Source organism: Oncorhynchus gorbuscha, linkage group LG21, assembly GCF_021184085.1.
Source record: "Oncorhynchus gorbuscha isolate QuinsamMale2020 ecotype Even-year linkage group LG21, OgorEven_v1.0, whole genome shotgun sequence".
NCBI classification, from domain to species: Eukaryota; Metazoa; Chordata; class Actinopteri; order Salmoniformes; family Salmonidae; genus Oncorhynchus; species Oncorhynchus gorbuscha.
In genome coordinates, this window is record NC_060193.1 from 12,206,157 (window position 1) to 12,228,789 (window position 22,633).

The 22,633-nt window shown below is 41.8% G+C and overlaps 1 protein-coding gene across 5 annotated transcripts in view; it reads right to left on the reverse strand.

Annotated features, from left to right (window-relative positions):
• cd99l2 (CD99 molecule-like 2) overlaps positions 1-22,141 on the reverse strand; it is a 38,253-nt gene extending 16,112 nt beyond the window's left edge. For all 5 annotated transcript variants that reach the window (XM_046319676.1, XM_046319673.1, XM_046319675.1 and 2 more), the window contains exons 1-2: positions 21,777-22,141; positions 1,421-1,483 (exon numbers count right to left, since the gene is read on the reverse strand). In XM_046319676.1, the coding sequence (XP_046175632.1) occupies positions 1,421-1,483; positions 21,777-21,834 (121 nt within the window). In that variant the 5' untranslated portion in view covers positions 21,835-22,141. The remainder of the gene's footprint in view (positions 1-1,420; positions 1,484-21,776) is intronic.
• Between the last annotated feature and the right edge of the window lie 492 nt (positions 22,142-22,633).

Below are 22,633 nucleotides of genomic sequence, written 5' to 3' on the forward strand. Positions count from 1 at the left end.
CGATTGTACATCCGCTAAGAAAAGTCAGCGAAAACTTAAAAACAACATCAATGGATTAGTCAACATAAAAGTGTAAGTAAAAACAAATACAAATAAGTTAGAAATTGTGCTACTAATGCACACGACGGCACAAACATGTCTTGTAAAAAGTAAATAAGTTTCTTTTGGAAATTGTAGAAATAAATAAAAATTCCTTCTTCAGAAGTTCCAGCTAGGCAGGCTAACATTAGTTAGCTAATTAATTTGTTATCTATCATACAGTAGGCATATTTTAATATTTATATAGTTAATATAAGTAGACGTGCACTCATAATGGACTCTAGCGCATATAAAGCACAAACAAGCTACGGTGACTGAAAACACAATCATCGCGGGATGAACGAATGGCGAATTTCCGGCCAAGGGTGGTCCGTTTAAAAATCATTCCTTCCTCCCTCACCCTGCAAGTGTATAATCGACAGACGTCATGACACGTTAACAGAAGTGTCCACTTCATTTGAGGGCGGAGGGGATAGGGTGTGTGTTTTAACTGTTTAGGCTACAACCTTTGTAGTGACTGGGTGTATTGATACACCATCCAAAGTGGAATTAATAACTTCACCATGCTCAAAGGGTCTTCTTTTTTGTTTTTACCCATCTACCAATAGGTTTTATTTATTAGGGATCCCCATTAGCCAACGTCTTACTGAGGTCGGAAACATAATGGAAAAGACAGACAAAAAAACTAACAATTTACATACAATTAAAAACATGAACATTTACTGTGTGTGTGTGTGTGCATCTATCAGTTACACATACATCAGTACATACACACAATAAGTAAGTCACACGGGGGAGTTTTTTTAAACCAGATTTGCTGCTCTCTTGCTCTATAAGATGGAAGGGAGTTCCATGCACTTTTTATTGGGGCATTGGAAGACCTCCCTGGTCTTTGTGGTCAAATCTGTGTTTGAAAGTCAGTGCTTGACTGAGGGACCTTACAGATAACTGTATGTGTGGGGTACAGAGGTGAGGTAGTCATTCATAAATCATGTTAGACACTAGTATTGCAGACAGAGTGAGTCCATGCAACTTGTGGCTTGACTCAAGACATTTCCGCTTTTCATTAATGTAAAAAAAATATATATTTTTAAACACAATTCCACTTTGACATTACAGGGTATTTATTGTGTGCAGACCAGTAACAAAAAAATGCAATTTAATCCATTTTAAATTCAGGCTGTAAAAATTTGGAAAAAGCAAACGGGTGTGAATATATTCTGAAGACACTGTACATGAATCCATCGACCATGAATTCATGGTAGTGATGCATGATTTCATAGACATAAAGCATCCAGACTGTATTGTAGATACTGCAGTAGTAAATCTGAAGTCTATGAATATTGTGTATTTTACAGTCAGACTCTCTTTCTGTACTTACTTGCTATAGAGACGTCATCCAAGGCATCAGACAGGTCAAAGCCATCTGAATTCTGGGACAGAGCTGAAGACCGGGAGGGCAAGAAGAAGACAGGGAATAAGGCAGGGGGAGGAGAGAAACAGGGAGGAGTTGAGGGTTTTTACACAATGCAGTGCAGAGAAAAGGACAGGAACTTTGCTCTAGTCAGTCCTCATTTCTCTTTACCTCCATCCGAGATTATGCAGCTATATCTACTGCTATATCTACTGCTATATCTACTGCTATATCTACTGCTATATCTACTGCTATATCTACTGCTATATCTACTGCTATATCTACTGCTATATCTACAGCTATATCTACAGCTATATCTACAGCTATATCTACTTCCATTCTACTGCTATATCTACTGCTATATCTACTGCTATATCTACAGCTATGTCTACAGCTATATCTACTTCTATATCTACAGCGATATCTACTGCTATATCTACTTCCATTCTACTGCTATATCTACTACTATATCTACAGCTATATCTACTGCTATATATACAGCTATATCTACTTCCATTCTACTGCTATATCTACTTCCATTCTACTGCTATATCTACTGCTATATCTACTTCCATTCTACTGCTATATCTACAGCTATATCTACTGCTATATCTACATCTACTGCTATATCTACAGCTATATCTACTTCCATTCTACTGCTATATCTACTGCTATATCTACAGCTATATCTACTGCTATATCTACTTCCATTCTACTGCTATATCTACTGCTATATCTACTGCTATATCTACTGCTATATCTACTTCCATTCTACTGCTATATCTACTGCTATATCTACAGCTATATCTACTGCTATATCTACTGCTATATCTACTTCCATTCTACTGCTATATCTACTGCTATATCTACTGCTATATCTACTGCTATATCTACTGCTATATCTACAGCTATATCTACTGCTATATCTACTGCTATATCTACTGCTATATCTACTGCTATATCTACAGCTATATCTACAGCTATATCTACTGCTATATCTACAGCTATATCTACAGCTATATCTACTGCTATATCTACAGCTATATCTACTGCTATATCTACTTCCAATCTGGAACACACACACACACTAATGGAGCATCCTTTTATCAAACAGCTGTGCAGTAACGTTATGCACAGCTCTTCGATTTTCAGTGCGGTCAACCAGACCTGGGTTCAAATACTATTTGAAATCATGTCAAATGCTGTAGCTGAGCTTGTCTGACACAATGGAACCATATGGCCATAGGTCTGCTGCCAATCAACACCTTCTTCATTCCTTTCCATGATCAACGTTCCAGTGTAGTGACGAATGCAGTGGTTTCTGTCGTATCTCGATGGCAACAAAGACTCCTTGCATTCCTCAAACACATGGAACAGAAGAGCTATTGTGTCCATACAGCAACACGTCTCTTTTTCAAGTTTCTCCTCACAATTAGTGATAATCATGAATCTAAAGACCTATAAGGGGTATTTTTTCCCTCCAATGAAATAATTCAGCCTTATCATTAGGTCGATAAAACCTGCATACTCTCATTATGTAGATAACACCTGCATACCCTCATTATGTAGATAACACCTGCATACTCTCATTATGTAGATAACACCTGCATACTCTCATTATCATTATGTAGATAACACCTGCATACCCTCATTATGTAGATAACACCTGCATACTCTCATTATGTAGATAACACCTGCATACTCTCATTATGTAGATAACACCTGCATACCCTCATTATGTAGATAACACCTGCATACCCTCATTATGTAGATAACACCTGCATACCCTCATTATGTAGATAACACCTGCATACCCTCATTATGTAAATAACACCTGCATACCCTCATTATGTAGATAACACCTGCATACTCTCATTATGTAGATAACACCTGCATACTCTCATTATCATTATGTAGATAACACCTGCATACTCTCATTATCATTATGTAGATAACACCTGCATACTCTCATTATCATTATGTAGATAACACCTGCGTAGCCTCATTACCTACACACTGATCTAAGGACAGTTTAGCATCCTCCTTCACCCCCCTCCCCCAATAAGACAAATGAATGACCTGCTTAGGATTAGAGGATCAGCTTTTGATCATCATTATGTATCAGACCCCCATGAGTCAGAACAATAATATGTATCAGACCCCCATCAGTCAGAACAATGACATGTATCAGACCCCCCTCATCTAAATAGTCAGAACTATGACATGTATCAGAATCCCCATCTAAATAGTCAGAACTATGACATGTATCAGACCCCCCATCTAAATAGTCAGAACAATGACATGTATCAGACCCCCATCTAAATAGTCAGAACAATGACATGTATCAGACCCCTCATCTAAATAGTCAGAACAATGACATGTATCAGACCCCCACCCCATCTAAATAGTCAGAACAATGACATGTATCAGACCCCCATCTAAATAGTCAGAACAATGACATGTATCAGACCCCCATCTAAATAGTCAGAACAATGACATGTACCAGACCCCCATCTAAATAGTCAGAACAATGACATGTACCAGACCCCCATCTAAATAGTCAGAACAATGACATGTATCAGACCCCCATCTAAATAGTCAGAACAATGACATGTATCAGACCCCCATCTAAATAGTTAAAACAATGACATGTATCAGACCCCCATCTAAATAGTCAGAACAATGACATGTATCAGACCCCCATCTAAATAGACAGAACTGTGACATGTATCAGACCCCCATCTAAATAGTCAGAACTATGACATGTATCAGACCCCCATCTAAATAGACAGAACTGTGACATGTATCAGACCCCCATCTAAATAGTTAGAACTATGACATGTATCAGACCCCCATCTAAATAGTCAGAACAATGACATGTATCAGACCCCTCCCCCATATAAAGTCAGAACAATGACATGTATCAGACCCCCATCTAAATAGTTAGAACTATGACATGTATCAGACCCCCCATCTAAATAGTCAGAACAATGACATGTATCAGACCCCCCATCCAAATAGTCAGAACTATGACATGTATCAGACCCCCCATCAGTCAGAACAATGACATGTATCAGACCCCCCATCTAAATAGTCAGAACAATGACATGTATCAGACCCCCATCTAAGGTCAGAACAATGACATGTATCAGACCCCCCATCTAAAGTCAGAACAATGACATGTATCAGACCCCCCCATCTAAATAGTCAGAACAATGACATGTATCAGACCCCCCATCTAAATAGTCAGAACAATGACATGTATCAGACCCCCATCTAAATAGTCAGAACAATGACATGTATCAGACCCCCCCATCTACATAGTCAGAACAATGACAATGATCAGACCCCCCCATCTACATAGTCAGAACAATGACATGTATCAGACCCATCTAAATAGTCAGAACAATGACATGTATCAGACCCCCCTCATCTAAATAGTCAGAACAATGACATGTATCAGACCCCCCATCTAAATAGTCAGAACAATGACATGTATCAGACCCCCCCATCTAAATAGTCAGAACAATGACATGTATCAGACCCCCCATCTAAATAGAAAGAACAAAGACATGTATCAGACCCATCTAAATAGTCAGAACAATGACATGTATCAGACCCCCCCATCTAAATAGTCAGAACAATGACATGTATGAGACCCATCTAAATAGTCAGAACAATGACATGTATCAGACCCCCATCAGTCAGAACAATGACATGTATCAGACCCCCCCCATCTAAAAAGTCAGAACAATGACATGTATCAGACCCCCCATCTAAATAGTCAGAACAATGACATGTATCAGACCCCCCATCTAAATAATAATAATAATAATAATAATAATAAATAGTCAGAACAATGACATGTATCAGACCCCCCATCTAAAGTCAGAACAATGACATGTATCAGACCCCCATCTAAAGTCAGAACAATGACATGTATCAGAACCCCCCCATCTAAAGTCAGAACAATGACATGTATCAGACCCCTCCCCCCATCTAAAGTCAGAACGATGACATGTATCAGACCCCTCCCCCATCTAAAGTCAGAACAATGACATTTATCAGACCCCCATCTAAATAGTCAGAACAATGACATGTATCAGATCCCCCATCTAAATAGTCAGAACAATGACATGTATCAGACCCCCATCTAAATAGTCAGAACAATGACATGTATCAGACCCCCATCTAAATAGTCAGAACAATGACATGTATCAGACCCCCATCTAAATAGTCAGAACAATGACATGTATCAGACCCCCATCTAAATAGTCAGAACAATGACATGTATCAGACCCCCATCTAAATAGTCAGAACTATGACATGTATCAGACCCCCATCTAAATAGTCAGAACAATGACATGTATCAGACCCCCCATCTAAATAGTTAGAACAATGACATGTATCAGACCCCCATCTAAATAGTCAGAACAATGACATGTATCAGACCCCCATCTAAATAGTCAGAACAATGACATGTATCAGACCCCCATCTAATTAGTCAGAACTATGACATGTATCAGACCCCCATCTAAATAGTCAGAACTGTGACATGTATCAGAACCCCCATCTAAATAGTCAGAACTATGACATGTATCAGACCCCCATCTAAATAGTTAGAACTATGACATGTATCAGACCCCCCATCTAAATAGTCAGAACAATGACATGTATCAACCCCCCCATCTAAATAGTCAGAACAATGACATGTATCAGACCCCCATCTAAATAGTCAGAACAATGACATGTATCAGACCCCCATCTAAATAGTCAGAACAATGACATGTATCAGACCCCCATCTGAATAGTCAGAACAATGACATGTATCAGACCCCCATCAGTCAGAACAATGACATGTATCAGACCCCCATCTAAATAGTCAGAACAATGACATGTATCAGACCCCCCCATCTAAAGTCAGAACAATGACATGTATCAGACCCTCCCATCTAAATAGTCAGAACTATGACATGTATCAGACCCTCCCATCTAAATAGTCAGAACTATGACATGTATCAGACCCCCCATCTAGTCAGAACAATGACATGTATCAGGGCCCCCATCTAGAAAAACAATAATAATAATAATAAATGCCATTTAGCAGACGCTTTTATCCAAAGCGACTTACAGTCATGTGTGCATACATTCTACGTATGGGTGGTCCCGGGATCGAACCCACTACACTGGCGTTACAAGCGCCATGCTCTACCAACTGACATGACATGTATCAGACCCCCCCATCTAAAGTCAGAACAATGACATGTATCAGACCCCCCATCTAAAGTCAGAACAATGACATGTATCAGAACCCCCCATCTAAAGTCAGAACAATGACATGTATCAGACCCCTCCCCCCATCTAAAGTCAGAACGATGACATGTAACAGACCCCTCCCCCATCTAAAGTCAGAACAATGACATTTATCAGACCCCCATCTAAATAGTCAGAACAATGACATGTATCAGATCCCTCCCCCCATCTAAATAGTCAGAACAATGACATGTATCAGATCCCTCCCCCCCATCTAAATAGTCAGAACAATGACATGTATCAGACCCCCATCTAAATAGTCAGAACAATGACATGTATCAGACCCCCATCTAAATAGTCAGAACAATGACATGTATCAGACCCCCATCTAAATAGTTAGAACAATGACATTTATCAGACCCCCATCTAAATAGTCAGAACAATGACATGTATCAGACCCCCCATCTAAATAGTTAGAACAATGACATGTATCAGACCCCCCCATCTAAATAGTCAGAACAATGACATGTATCAGACCCCCATCTAAATAGTCAGAACAATGACATGTATCAGACCCCCATCTAAATAGTCAGAACAATGACATGTATCAGACCCCCATCTAAATAGTTAGAACAATGACATGTATCAGACCCCCCATCTACATAGTCAGAACAATGACATGTGTCAGACCCATCTAAATAGTCAGAACAATGACATGTATCAGACCCCCCATCTAAATAGTCAGAACAATGACATGTATCAGACCCCCATCTAAATAGTCAGAACTGTGACATGTATCAGAACCCCCATCTAAATAGTCAGAACTATGACATGTATCAGACCCCCATCTAAATAGTCAGAACAATGACATGTATCAACCCCCCCCATCTAAATAGTCAGAACAATGACATGTATCAGACCCCCATCTAAATAGTCAGAACAATGACATGTATCAGACCCCCATCTAAATAGTCAGAACAATGACATGTATCAGACCCCCATCTGAATAGTCAGAACAATGACATGTATCAGACCCCCATCAGTCAGAACAATGACATGTATCAGACCCCCCCATCTAAATAGTCAGAACAATGACATGTACCAGACCCCCATCTAAATAGTCAGAACAATGACATGTATCAGACCCCCATCTAAATAGTCAGAACAATGACATGTATCAGACCCCCCATCTAAATAGTTAAAACAATGACATGTATCAGACCCCCATCTAAATAGTCAGAACAATGACATGTATCAGACCCCCATCTAAATAGACAGAGAACTGTGACATGTATCAGACCCCCATCTAAATAGTCAGAACTATGACATGTATCAGACCCCCCATCTAAATAGACAGAACTGTGACATGTATCAGACCCCCCATCTAAATAGTTAGAACTATGACATGTATCAGACCCCCATCTAAATAGTCAGAACAATGACATGTATCAGACCCCTCCCCCATATAAAGTCAGAACAATGACATGTATCAGACCCCCATCTAAATAGTTAGAACTATGACATGTATCAGACCCCCCATCTAAATAGTCAGAACAATGACATGTATCAGACCCCCATCCAAATAGTCAGAACTATGACATGTATCAGACCCCCATCAGTCAGAACAATGACATGTATCAGACCCCCCCATCTAAATAGTCAGAACAATGACATGTATCAGACCCCCCATCTAAGGTCAGAACAATGACATGTATCAGACCCCCCATCTAAAGTCAGAACAATGACATGTATCAGACCCCCCCATCTAAATAGTCAGAACAATGACATGTATCAGACCCCCATCTAAATAGTCAGAACAATGACATGTATCAGACCCCCATCTAAATAGTCAGAACAATGACATGTATCAGACCCCCCATCTACATAGTCAGAACAATGACAATGATCAGACCCCCCCATCTACATAGTCAGAACAATGACATGTATCAGACCCATCTAAATAGTCAGAACAATGACATGTATCAGACCCCCCTCATCTAAATAGTCAGAACAATGACATGTATCAGACCCCCCATCTAAATAGTCAGAACAATGACATGTATCAGACCCCCCATCTAAATAGTCAGAACAATGACATGTATCAGACCCCCCCATCTAAATAGAAAGAACAAAGACATGTATCAGACCCATCTAAATAGTCAGAACAATGACATGTATCAGACCCCCCCATCTAAATAGTCAGAACAATGACATGTATGAGACCCATCTAAATAGTCAGAACAATGACATGTATCAGACCCCCATCAGTCAGAACAATGACATGTATCAGACCCCCCCCCATCTAAAAAGTCAGAACAATGACATGTATCAGACCCCCATCTAAATAGTCAGAACAATGACATGTATCAGACCCCCCCATCTAAATAATAATAATAATAATAATAATAATAATAATAATAATAATAAATAGTCAGAACAATGACATGTATCAGACCCCCCCATCTAAAGTCAGAACAATGACATGTATCAGACCCCCCATCTAAAGTCAGAACAATGACATGTATCAGAACCCCCCATCTAAAGTCAGAACAATGACATGTATCAGACCCCTCCCCCCATCTAAAGTCAGAACGATGACATGTATCAGACCCCTCCCCCCATCTAAAGTCAGAACAATGACATTTATCAGACCCCCATCTAAATAGTCAGAACAATGACATGTATCAGATCCCCCCATCTAAATAGTCAGAACAATGACATGTATCAGACCCCCATCTAAATAGTCAGAACAATGACATGTATCAGACCCCCATCTAAATAGTCAGAACAATGACATGTATCAGACCCCCATCTAAATAGTCAGAACAATGACATGTATCAGACCCCCATCTAAATAGTCAGAACAATGACATGTATCAGACCCCCATCTAAATAGTCAGAACTATGACATGTATCAGACCCCCATCTAAATAGTCAGAACAATGACATGTATCAGACCCCCCCATCTAAATAGTTAGAACAATGACATGTATCAGACCCCCATCTAAATAGTCAGAACAATGACATGTATCAGACCCCCATCTAAATAGTCAGAACAATGACATGTATCAGACCCCCATCTAAATAGTCAGAACTATGACATGTATCAGACCCCCATCTAAATAGTCAGAACAATGACATGTATCAGACCCCCCATCTAAATAGTTAGAACAATGACATGTATCAGACCCCCATCTAAATAGTCAGAACAATGACATGTATCAGACCCCCATCTAAATAGTCAGAACAATGACATGTATCAGACCCCCATCTAATTAGTCAGAACTATGACATGTATCAGACCCCCATCTAAATAGTCAGAACTGTGACATGTATCAGAACCCCCATCTAAATAGTCAGAACTATGACATGTATCAGACCCCCATCTAAATAGTTAGAACTATGACATGTATCAGACCCCCCCCATCTAAATAGTCAGAACAATGACATGTATCAACCCCCCATCTAAATAGTCAGAACAATGACATGTATCAGACCCCCATCTAAATAGTCAGAACAATGACATGTATCAGACCCCCCATCTGAATAGTCAGAACAATGACATGTATCAGACCCCCATCAGTCAGAACAATGACATGTATCAGACCCCCCCATCTAAATAGTCAGAACAATGACATGTATCAGACCCCCCCCCATCTAAAGTCAGAACAATGACATGTATCAGACCCTCCCATCTAAATAGTCAGAACTATGACATGTATCAGACCCTCCCATCTAAATAGTCAGAACTATGACATGTATCAGACCCCCCCATCTAGTCAGAACAATGACATGTATCAGGGCCCCCATCTAGAAAAACAATAATAATAATAATAAATGCCATTTAGCAGACGCTTTTATCCAAAGCGACTTACAGTCATGTGTGCATACATTCTACGTATGGGTGGTCCCGGGGATCGAACCCACTACACTGGCGTTACAAGCGCCATGCTCTACCAACTGACATGACATGTATCAGACCCCCCCATCTAAAGTCAGAACAATGACATGTATCAGACCCCCCATCTAAAGTCAGAACAATGACATGTATCAGAACCCCCCATCTAAAGTCAGAACAATGACATGTATCAGACCCCTCCCCCCATCTAAAGTCAGAACGATGACATGTAACAGACCCCTCCCCCCATCTAAAGTCAGAACAATGACATTTATCAGACCCCCATCTAAATAGTCAGAACAATGACATGTATCAGACCCCCCATCTAAATAGTCAGAACAATGACATGTATCAGACCCCCATCTAAATAGTTAGAACAATGACATTTATCAGACCCCCATCTAAATAGTCAGAACAATGACATGTATCAGACCCCCCCCATCTAAATAGTTAGAACAATGACATGTATCAGACCCCCCATCTAAATAGTCAGAACAATGACATGTATCAGACCCCCCATCTAAATAGTCAGAACAATGACATGTATCAGACCCCCATCTAAATAGTCAGAACAATGACATGTATCAGACCCCCCATCTAAATAGTTAGAACAATGACATTTATCAGACCCCCATCTAAATAGTCAGAACTATGACATGTATCAGACCCCCCATCTAAATAGTCAGAACTATGACATGTATCAGACCCCCCCATCTAAATAGTCAGAACAATGACATATATCAGACCCCCCCATCCAAATAGTCAGAACTATGACATGTATCAGACCCCCCATCTAAATAGTCAGAACTATGACATGTATCAGACCCCCATCAGTCAGAACAATGACATGTATCAGACCCCCCATCTAAATAGTCAGAACAATGACATGTATCAGACCCCCCATCTAAAGTCAGAACAATGACATGTATCAACCCCCCAAATAAATAGTCAGAACAATGACATGTATCAGACCCCCATCTAAATAGTTAGAACTATGACATGTATCAGACCCCCCATCTAAATAGTCAGAACAATGACATGTATCAGATCCCCCCATCCAAATAGTCAGAACTATGACATGTATCAGACCCCCCATCTAAATAGTCAGAACAATGACATGTATCAGACCCCCCCATCTAAATAGTCAGAACAATGACATGTGTCAGACCCATCTAAATAGTCAGAACAATGACATGTATCAGACCCCCCATCTAAATAGTCAGAACAATGACATGTATCAGACCCCCATCTAAATAGTCAGAACTGTGACATGTATCAGAACCCCCATCTAAATAGTCAGAACTATGACATGTATCAGACCCCCATCTAAATAGTTAGAACTATGACATGTATCAGACCCCCCCCCATCTAAATAGTCAGAACAATGACATGTATCAACCCCCCCATCTAAATAGTCAGAACAATGACATGTATCAGACCCCCATCTAAATAGTCAGAACAATGACATGTATCAGACCCCCATCTAAATAGTCAGAACAATGACATGTATCAGACCCCCATCTGAATAGTCAGAACAATGACATGTATCAGACCCCCATCAGTCAGAACAATGACATGTATCAGACCCCCCCATCTAAATAGTCAGAACAATGACATGTATCAGACCCCCCCATCTAAAGTCAGAACAATGACATGTATCAGACCCTCCCATCTAAATAGTCAGAACTATGACATGTATCAGACCCTCCCATCTAAATAGTCAGAACTATGACATGTATCAGACCCCCCCATCTAGTCAGAACAATGACATGTATCAGGGCCCCCCATCTAGAAAAACAATGACATGTATCAGACCCCCCCATCTAAAGTCAGAACAATGACATGTATCAGACCCCCCCCATCTAAAGTCAGAACAATGACATGTATCAGACCCCTCCCCCCATCTAAAGTCAGAACAATGACATGTATCAGACCCCTCCCCCCATCTAAAGTCAGAACGATGACATGTAACAGACCCCTCCCCCCATCTAAAGTCAGAACAATGACATTTATCAGACCCCCATCTAAATAGTCAGAACAATGACATGTATCAGATCCCTCCCCCCATCTAAATAGTCAGAACAATGACATGTATCAGACCCCCATCTAAATAGTCAGAACAATGACATGTATCAGACCCCCATCTAAATAGTCAGAACAATGACATGTATCAGACCCCCATCTAAATAGTTAGAACAATGACATTTATCAGACCCCCATCTAAATAGTCAGAACAATGACATGTATCAGACCCCCCTCATCTAAATAGTTAGAACAATGACATGTATCAGACCCCCCATCTAAATAGTCAGAACAATGACATGTATCAGACCCCCATCTAAATAGTCAGAACAATGACATGTATCAGACCCCCATCTAAATAGTCAGAACAATGACATGTATCAGACCCCCCATCTAAATAGTTAGAACAATGACATTTATCAGACCCCCCATCTAAATAGTCAGAACTATGACATGTATCAGACCCCCCATCTAAATAGTCAGAACTATGACATGTATCAGACCCCCCATCTAAATAGTCAGAACAATGACATGTATCAGACCCCCCCATCCAAATAGTCAGAACTATGACATGTATCAGACCCCCCCATCTAAATAGTCAGAACTATGACATGTATCAGACCCCCATCAGTCAGAACAATGACATGTATCAGACCCCCCCATCTAAATAGTCAGAACAATGACATGTATCAGACCCCCCATCTAAAGTCAGAACAATGACATGTATCAACCCCCCCAAATAAATAGTCAGAACAATGACATGTATCAGACCCCCATCTAAATTTTCAGAACAATGACATGTATCAGACCCCCATCTACATAGTCAGAACAATGACATGTGTCAGACCCATCTAAATAGTCAGAACAATGACATGTATCAGACCCCCATCTAAATAGTCAGAACAATGACATGTATCAGACCCCCATCTAAATAGTCAGAACAATGACATGTATCAGACCCCCATCTGAATAGTCAGAACAATGACATGTATCAGACCCCCATCAGTCAGAACAATGACATGTATCAGACCCCCCATCTAAATAGTCAGAACTATGACATGTATCAGACCCCCCATCTAAATAGTCAGAACTATGACATGTATCAAACCCCCCATCTAAATAGTCAGAACAATGACATGTATCAGACCCCCCCATCTAAAGTCAGAGCAATGACATGTATCAGACCCCCCCATCTAAAGTCAGAGCAATGACATGTACCAGACCCCCCCATCTAAAGTCAGAACAATGACATGTATCAGACCCCTCCCCCATCTAAAGTCAGAACAATGACATGTATCAGACCCCCATCTAAATAGTTAGAACTATGACATGTATCAGACCCCCCATCTAAATAGTCAGAACAATGACATGTATCAGACCCCCCCCCCCCCCCATCTAAAGTCAGAGCAATGACATGTACCAGACCCCCATCTAAAGTCAGAACTATGACATGTATCAGACCCCCATCTAAATAGTCAGAACAATGACATGTATCAGACCCCCCATCTAAATAGTCAGAACAATGACATGTATCAGACCCCCCCCATCAAATAGTCAGAACTATGACATGTATCAGACCCCCATCTAAATAGTCAGAACAATGACATGTATCAGACCCCCATCTAAATAGTCAGAACAATGACATGTATCAGACCCCCCATCTAAATAGTCAGAACAATGACATGTATCAGACCCCCCATCTAGTCAGAACAATGACATGTATCAGACCCCTCCCCCCATCTAAAAGTCAGAACAATGACATGTATCAGACCCCCATCTAAATAGTTAGAACTATGACATGTATCAGACCCCCCCATCTAAATAGTTAGAACTATGACATGTATCAGACCCCCCATCTAAATAGTCAGAACAATGACATGTATCAGACCCCCCATCCAAATAGTCAGAACTATGACATGTATCAGACCCCCGCCCCATCTAAATAGTCAGAACTATCACATGTATTAGACCCCCATCTAAATAGTTAGAACTATGACATCTATCAGACCCCCCATCCAAATAGTCAGAACAATGACATGTATCAGACCCCCCCATCTAAATAGTCAGAACAATGACATGTATCAGACCCATCTAAATAGTCAGAACAATGACATGTATCAGACCCATCTAAATAGTCAGAACAATGACATGTATCAGACCCCCCCATCTAAATAGTCAGAACAATGACATGTATCAGACCCCCCCATCTAAATAGTCAGAACAATGACATGTATCAGACCCTCCCCCATCTAAATAGTCAGAACAATGACATGTATCAGACCCCCCATCTAAATAGTCAGAACAATGACATGTATCAGACCCCCCCATCTAAATAGTCAGAACAATGACATGTATCAGACCCCCCATCTAAATAGTCAGAACTGGAGGACGACTGATTATGATTTTTCAACGCCGACACCGATACCGATTATTGGAGGACCAAAAAACACCGATACCGACGATTTAAAATATATATAATGACAATTACAACAATACTGAATAAACACTTATTTTAACTTAATATAATACTTCAATAAAATCAATTTAGCCTCAAATAAATAATGAAACATATTCAATTTGGTTTAAATAATGCAAAAACAAAGTGTTGGAGAAGTAAAAGTGCAATATGTGCCATGTAAGAAAGCTAACATTTAAAGTTCCTTTCTCAGAACATGAGAACATATAAAAGATGGTGGTTCCTTTTGAGTCTTCAATATTTCCAGGTAAGAAGTTTTAGGTTGTAGTTATTATAGGAATTATAGGACTATTTCTCTCTATACGATTTGTATTTCATATACCTTTGACTATTGGATGTTCTTATAGGCACTTTAGTATTGCCAGTGTAACAGTATAGCTTCCGTCCCTCTCCTCACTCCTACCTGGGCTCGAACCAGGAACACATCGACAACAGCCACACTCAAAGTAGCGTTACCCATGCAGAGCAAGTCGAACAACTACTCCAAGTCTCAGAACGAGTAACGTTTGAAACGCTATTAGCTCGCACCCCACTAACTAGATAGGCTGGTGTAACCGATGTGAAATGGCTAATCTTGGGAGTTGATAGGCTTGAAGTCATAAACAGCGCAAGTCTTGAAGAGGTGATTCAGAGCCCGCAGCACTCAGGGAGAAGGGCACAATGGCCACTGGCTGCAAAAGGCGTGGATTTCTTTTCACATGCATTTTGGCTGCACAAAGGGGGTGCCGCTGGGAAATATGAAGCATTATCAAGTGCTTCTCAAATTGTGAATGAGTGACTGATGAAGTGTGAAGCCTGCACAAAACACTAAGCAGAGCTCATGCCTTTCAAGCAACTTTTTTCAAATCATCATTAGAGTCACATCATGCAGCCTTACAATGTATTAAACACCAAAACTTATAATCCAACATTTATTGAACAACTAAAGTTACATTAATAACTCTAAATTAAACATTTAGGAGTACCTATTTCTTTGTTAAATGCTCAACACAGAATAGCCCCATGTGCGCAATCCCTTAAATCGTTTGAGGAAATATCCTTTCTATTTTATTCTGCTTTGTTCAATTGTATTTGTCATAAAATAATGCCTTGGGAATTCTAAGCAAATCTGGTCTGCTAAATGAACTAGTGTAGCCCACAGCCATATGGCATAGCCAGATCAGGACCTAACATAAGGACAACTCATAGTATGCTACTCTGTTATTCTGAAATAGACTACATTTTATTCCTATCATTCTTCTTTAGACCCGTCTAAAATAAATAATGGATTTATTGGGATGGTGTAGGCTATGTTACATGTATCTATTGGGATGGTGTAGGCTATATTACATGTATCTATTGGGATGGTGTAGGCTATATTACATGTATCTATTGGGATGGTGTAGGCTATATTACATGTATCTATTGGGATGGTGTAGGCTATATTACATGTATCTATTGGGATGGTGTAGGCTATATTACATGTATCTATTGGGATGGTGTAGGCTATATTACATGTATCTATTGGGATGGTGTAGGCTATATTACATGTATCTATTGGGATGGTGTAGGCTATATTACATGTATCTATTGGGATGGTGTAGGCTATATTACATGTATTTATTGGGATGATGTAGGCTATATTACATGTATTTATTGGGATGGTGTAGGCTATATTACATGGATTTATTGGGATGGTGTAGGCTATATGACATGGATTTATTGGGATGATGTAGGCTATATGACATGGATTTATTGTGATGGTGTAGGCTATATGACATGGATTTATTGGCATGGTGTAGGCTATATGACATGGATTTATTGGGATGGTGTAGGCTATATGACATGGATTTATTGGGAAGGTGTAGGCTATATTACATGGATTTATTGGGATGGTGTAGGCTATATGACATGGATTTATTGGGAAGGTGTAGGCTATATTACATGGATTTATTGGGAAGGTGTAGGCTATATTACATGGATTTATTGGGATGGTGTAGGCTATATTACATGGATTTATTGGGATGGTGTAGGCTATATGACATGGATTTATTGGGAAGGTGTAGGCTATATTACATGGATTTATTGGGAAGGTGTAGGCTATATTACATGGATTTATTGGGATGGTGTAGGCTATATTACATGGATTTATTGGGATGGTGTAGGCTATATTACATGGATTTATTGGGATGGTGTAGGCTATATGACATGGATTTATTGGGAAGGTGTAGGCTATATGACATGGATTTATTGGGATGGTGTAGGCTATATTACATGGATTTATTGGGAAGGTGTAGGCTATATGACATGGATTTATTGGGATGGTGTAGGCTATATGACATGGATTTATTGGGAAGGTGTAGGCTATATTACATGGATTTATTGGGATGGTGTAGGCTATATTACATGGATTTATTGGGATGGTGTAGGCTATATGACATGGATTTATTGGGATGGTGTAGGCTATATGACATGGATTTATTGGGAAGGTGTAGGCTATATTACATGGATTTATTGTGATGGTGTAGGCTATATGACATGGATTTATTGGGATGGTGTAGGCTATATTACATGGATTTATTGGGATGGTGTAGGCTATATGACATGGATTTAGATCTGCATCAGTGGCTGTGTGGAAGCCAGGAGATGGTAAACGCCTTTATGTTAATTAACGGTTAATTACCGTGAGACCGACAGTTATCTGCATGACAATCCCCAGCTGATGAAATGTCATGACAGCCACAGCCCTAGTCACAGCTCCTTCTAACACACACAGGCGCATACAAGCTAGATCACGCACACACACACACACACACACACACACACACACACACACACACACACACACACACACACACACACACACACACACACACACACACACACACACACACACACACACACACACACACACACACACACACACCCCTGTCCTGTCCAAACCCCCTGTGAGACATGGCTGTGTTGTGAAGGTGTTGCAGGCCAGCCAGGGCCACCACCACACCCTGGTCAATGAAGCTTCACTATAATGTTATTACTATAGTTATTGATATTCTGTTTGCACTCATTATTGATATTACTGTTGCTTTATTTCACCTGGTATAACTATTGCTATGCACCCAAGCCCGCCCCCATGCACCCAAGCCCGCCCCCATGCACCCAAGCCCGTCCCCATGCACCCAGCCCGCCCCCATGCACCCAGCCCGCCCCCATGCACCCAGCCCGCCCCCATGCACCCAGCCCGCCCCCATGCACCCAGCCTGCCCCCACGTATATTTGCTCCTTCCTCCCCTACAGAATATAGGGGAAACAGCCCTTTGTCTCTCTGTCACATGATGGCCCAAGAACCAACCATGTGACTTCTGATCACCAGTGAGTGGAGTTTTCCTTTTCCACATGTATAGATCTTACTTTTAACTCATTACTTTCGACACCAAAGGAGTAAATTAGCTAGATATAACTCATCATGTCAATATTGAATTCCCAATATGAACAGTCATCTCTATAGAGACTGTATAGAGGGCTCCTGCATGGATCCTCAGCTGTTGTGCATCAAAGAGAATAAATAATCACATTCCTCTGTTCAATGACTGGGGACTGATCTCATTACACTTCATTAAGGGTGTGGCAGGGTGTAATATAACCCAAAAGCTTGCACGCTGCACACACACACACCCCTCATCCCCTTTCCCAAAGAAAAGACTGCAGCTGAGGCTTCACCCCTCTTCTTCCCTCCCTTGCCCCCCTTCCTTTACCATCCCTCTCTCCCCTCCTCCCCCCTCCTTTTCTGCCCTCTCCCCTCCCTTTTCTCCTTCTTTCCCCCTCCCCATCATTTCCTCTCTCTCGCTCTCCCTTCTTTACCTGCCTTTAACCCCCCTCCTTATCATCCCCCTCTCCCCCTCCTTTCATCCCTCTCCCTCCCTCCTCCCCTCCGTTTATCGACCTCTCCCCCTTCTCCCCCTCCTTTTCCTCCCTCTCCCTCCTTTTCTCTACACATTTTCCCTCCCTCTCCCCCTTCTTTCCTCCCCTATCCCCCTCTATTCCTCCCTCTCCCCTTATTTTCTCACTGTCCCCCTCTATTCCTCCCTCTCCCCCTTCTTTCCTCCCTGTCCCCCTCTATTCCTCCCTCTCCCCTTATTTCCTCACTGTCCCCCTTCTTTCCTCACTGTCCCCCTCTATTCCTCCCTCTCCCCCTTCTTTCCTCACTGTCCCCCCTCTATTCCTCCCTCTCCCCCTTCTTTCCTCCCTGTCCCCCTCTATTCCTCCCTCTCCCCCTTATTTTCTCCCTGTCCCCCTTCTTTCCTCACTGTCCCCCCTCTATTCCTCCCTCTCCCCCTTCTTTCCTCACTGTCCCCCCTCTATTCCTCCCTCTCCCCCTTCTTTCCTCCCTGTCCCCCTCTATTCCTCCCTCTCCCCTTCTTTCCTCCCTGTCCCCCTCTATTCCTCCCTCTCCCCCTTATTTTCTCCCTGTCCCCCTTCTTTCCTCACTGTCCCCCTTCTATTCCTCCCTGTCCCCCTCTATTCCTCCCTGTCCCCCTCTATTCCTCCCTGTCCCCCTTCTTTCCTCCCTGTCCCCCTCTATTCCTCCCTGTCCCCCTTCTTTCCTCCCTGTCCCCCTCTATTCCTCCCTCTCCCCTTTCCTCCCTGTCCCCCCTCTATTCCTCCCTCTCCCCCTTCTTTCCTCCCTGCCCCCTCTATTCCTCCCTCTCCCCCTCTATTCCTCCTCTCCCCCTTCTTTCCTCCCTCTCCCCCTCCTTTTCCTCCCTCTCCCTCTTCTCTACAAATGTTTCCTCCCTCTCCCCCTTCTTTCCTCCCTGCCCCCCTCTATTTATCCCTCTCCCCCTCCTTTCCTCCTTCTCCCCCTCCCTCACCCTTTTCCTCCCTGCCTCCTTTCCATCCCTCTCCCCCTCCTTTCCTCCCCCTTCCCTTTTCCTCCTTTCCTCCCCCTCCCTTTCCTCTCCCCCTCCTTCATCCCTCTCCATCGCTCTCCCATCCCTATCTTCCCCTACTTTCCACCCTCTCTCCTTTCCTCCCCCTTCCCTTTTCCTCCTTCCCCCCTTTCCTCTCCCCCTCCTTCATCCCTCTCCATCGCTCTCCCATCCCTATCTTCCCCTCCTTCATCCCTCTCCATCGCTCTCCCATCCCTATCTTCCCTCCTTTCCTCTCCCCCTCCTTCATCACTCTCCCATCCCTATCTTCCCCTCCTTTCCTCTCCCCCTTCTTCATCCCTCTCCATCGCTCTCCCATCCCTATCTTCCCCCTCCTTTCATCCCTATCTTCCCCTCTTTTCCTCCCCCTCCTTTCCATCACCCTCTCCTCCATTCCCTCATCTCAAAATCCAAACCCCTCCAGCTAAAATTTGCCAAGTATGCACTAATCTATGGAGGGTGTCAGGGCCGACAGACTGAACTTTAAACATGCTTTCACCTCATTGAAGGAGTAATAATGTGAACAAAACACAATAATAGAATAGGGACTCAACATGTCCTCATTGTCTTACAATGACACGCTCAGTGTGTGTGTGTGTGTGTGTGTGTGTGTGTGTGTGTGTGTGTGTGTGTGTGTGTGTGTGTGTGTGTGTGTGTGTGTGTGTGTGTGTGTGTGTGTGTGTGTGTGTGTGTGTGTGTGTGTGTGTGTGTGTGTCGGAAGGAAACAGGCACCCTGGAGGTTTGAACCTGCGCTTGCCATGATAGAGAGAACGGAAGAGTGATCCTTTGAAGAGAAGGAAATAAAGACTCTACTCACTGAACCAAACCTCATAATCTCACCATTCAGTCAATCACAACCATACTATTTTATGTGTATCGTCTAAGTGAGCCACAACAAATTAAAACCATAGGCTGTAAATTATTTCGAGACAATTATCATCAGTAGTCTAGTTTATTTGCATATCTCTTTAATTCATGCTGATTATTTGTGATAAACAAAGATTACTTTACCCGTTTAAATACATGTATATAATCCCAAAATAACACCAATCGTTTATCAAATCACTATTATAATATCTGTCTCTGCCATAGGATGTATCTCTGCTACCATGATGTGGCTCAGTGGGCAGCTCACTTGCGACGCCAGGGTTGTGGGTTCGATTCCCATGGGGGACTACTATGAACGAAAGTATGAAAATGGATGCAGTCACTACTGTAAAATCGCTCGTCTGCTGAAATGTACAAATAATCTACCTGCACTGATATGTGACTAGACTGCATAGACATTAGCCTCTCGGAGAACGTTTTTTTTGTCCCACACTTCTGTATATAAAGTTTCGTCTGGTATCATTAGAATTCACATCAGTAGGCTAAATGTGTGATAGAAAGAGATCCATTTAAAATTGTGGAATCGAACATGTGGTAGATCAGTTCGCAACCAGACTGGCTGGTCAATATGACTAGGTTCAAACGTGACACATGTGGGCTACTTATTGGTATGATTGGGTTCGGTAGTTAAGTTAAAACATGTATTACCGCGACGTGTTATGTAGACGTAATAGGTATCCATTGTAATCGATGCAGCGGCTTGCTGCCGCAAGTGTACCGTTATTCGGTGTAGAATAAAGGAATACCGCTAAAACACACACAATAGACCGAGGAAACAAAAAACTGATGAACTCGGCAATGGCGTGAACAGCAACAAAGAAGAAAGAGAAAGAGAGGCCTTTGAATTGAATTGAGAGAGGGGTTGGGCAAAACGCTTACCTTTCACAGTTAGCAGCGAAACCACTAGAAAGAGCGACCACGCCGAACATTTCTTCATGTTTGAGATTTGTCGTTCCGGTGTTGTATCGAGACTGGTTCTGAAGCGAGAGATAAAATAACGTTACACTGTATCGATAAATCGATGTATCTTCTTATCTCGCTGCCTGCTTGCTACAATGTAGCGAATTGTTGAGCCGCTTGAAAGCCTATTTTAAACCAAAAAAATTTTGTTTGGCGGCGACAGTGGCGAACAGTTGGCTGCAACTGAACGGAAAGTCTGCAGTGAGAATGAGAGTAGTGCCGCTGTGCGCCTGCGGAGAAACGAGAGAGCGGTCGGTAGGCGCAGCAGGTACAGCGAGAATCACATTACAGTGGCGGTGTAGGGCGGTTCCTCTCCGTTTTTACAGAGGCAGACAGACAGACAGACAGACAGACAGACAGACAGACAGACAGACAGACAGACAGACAGACAGACAGACAGACAGACAGACAGACAGACAGACAGACAGACAGACAGACAGACAGACAGACAGACAGACAGACAGACAGACAGACAGACTGGTGATTTAGTGAGGGTGTGAAGGCTAATAGACAATTCATGATGTTGAACTTTCATTAGCCTATAGCTATTACACAGACAGGCAGGCAGACAGAATGGTGATGATTTTAATAGTTATATCCCATTCCATAATCTCTATGATGAATAATACGGTTTTACCATATTGGCCTCTAGGCTTTAAAGGGTGTAATACAATGCATGATGTATAAGTTCAATATACATTTTAGTCATTTAGCTGACGCTGGTATCAAGAGCAATTAGGGCCAAGTGCCTTGCTCATGGGCACGTAGACAGATTT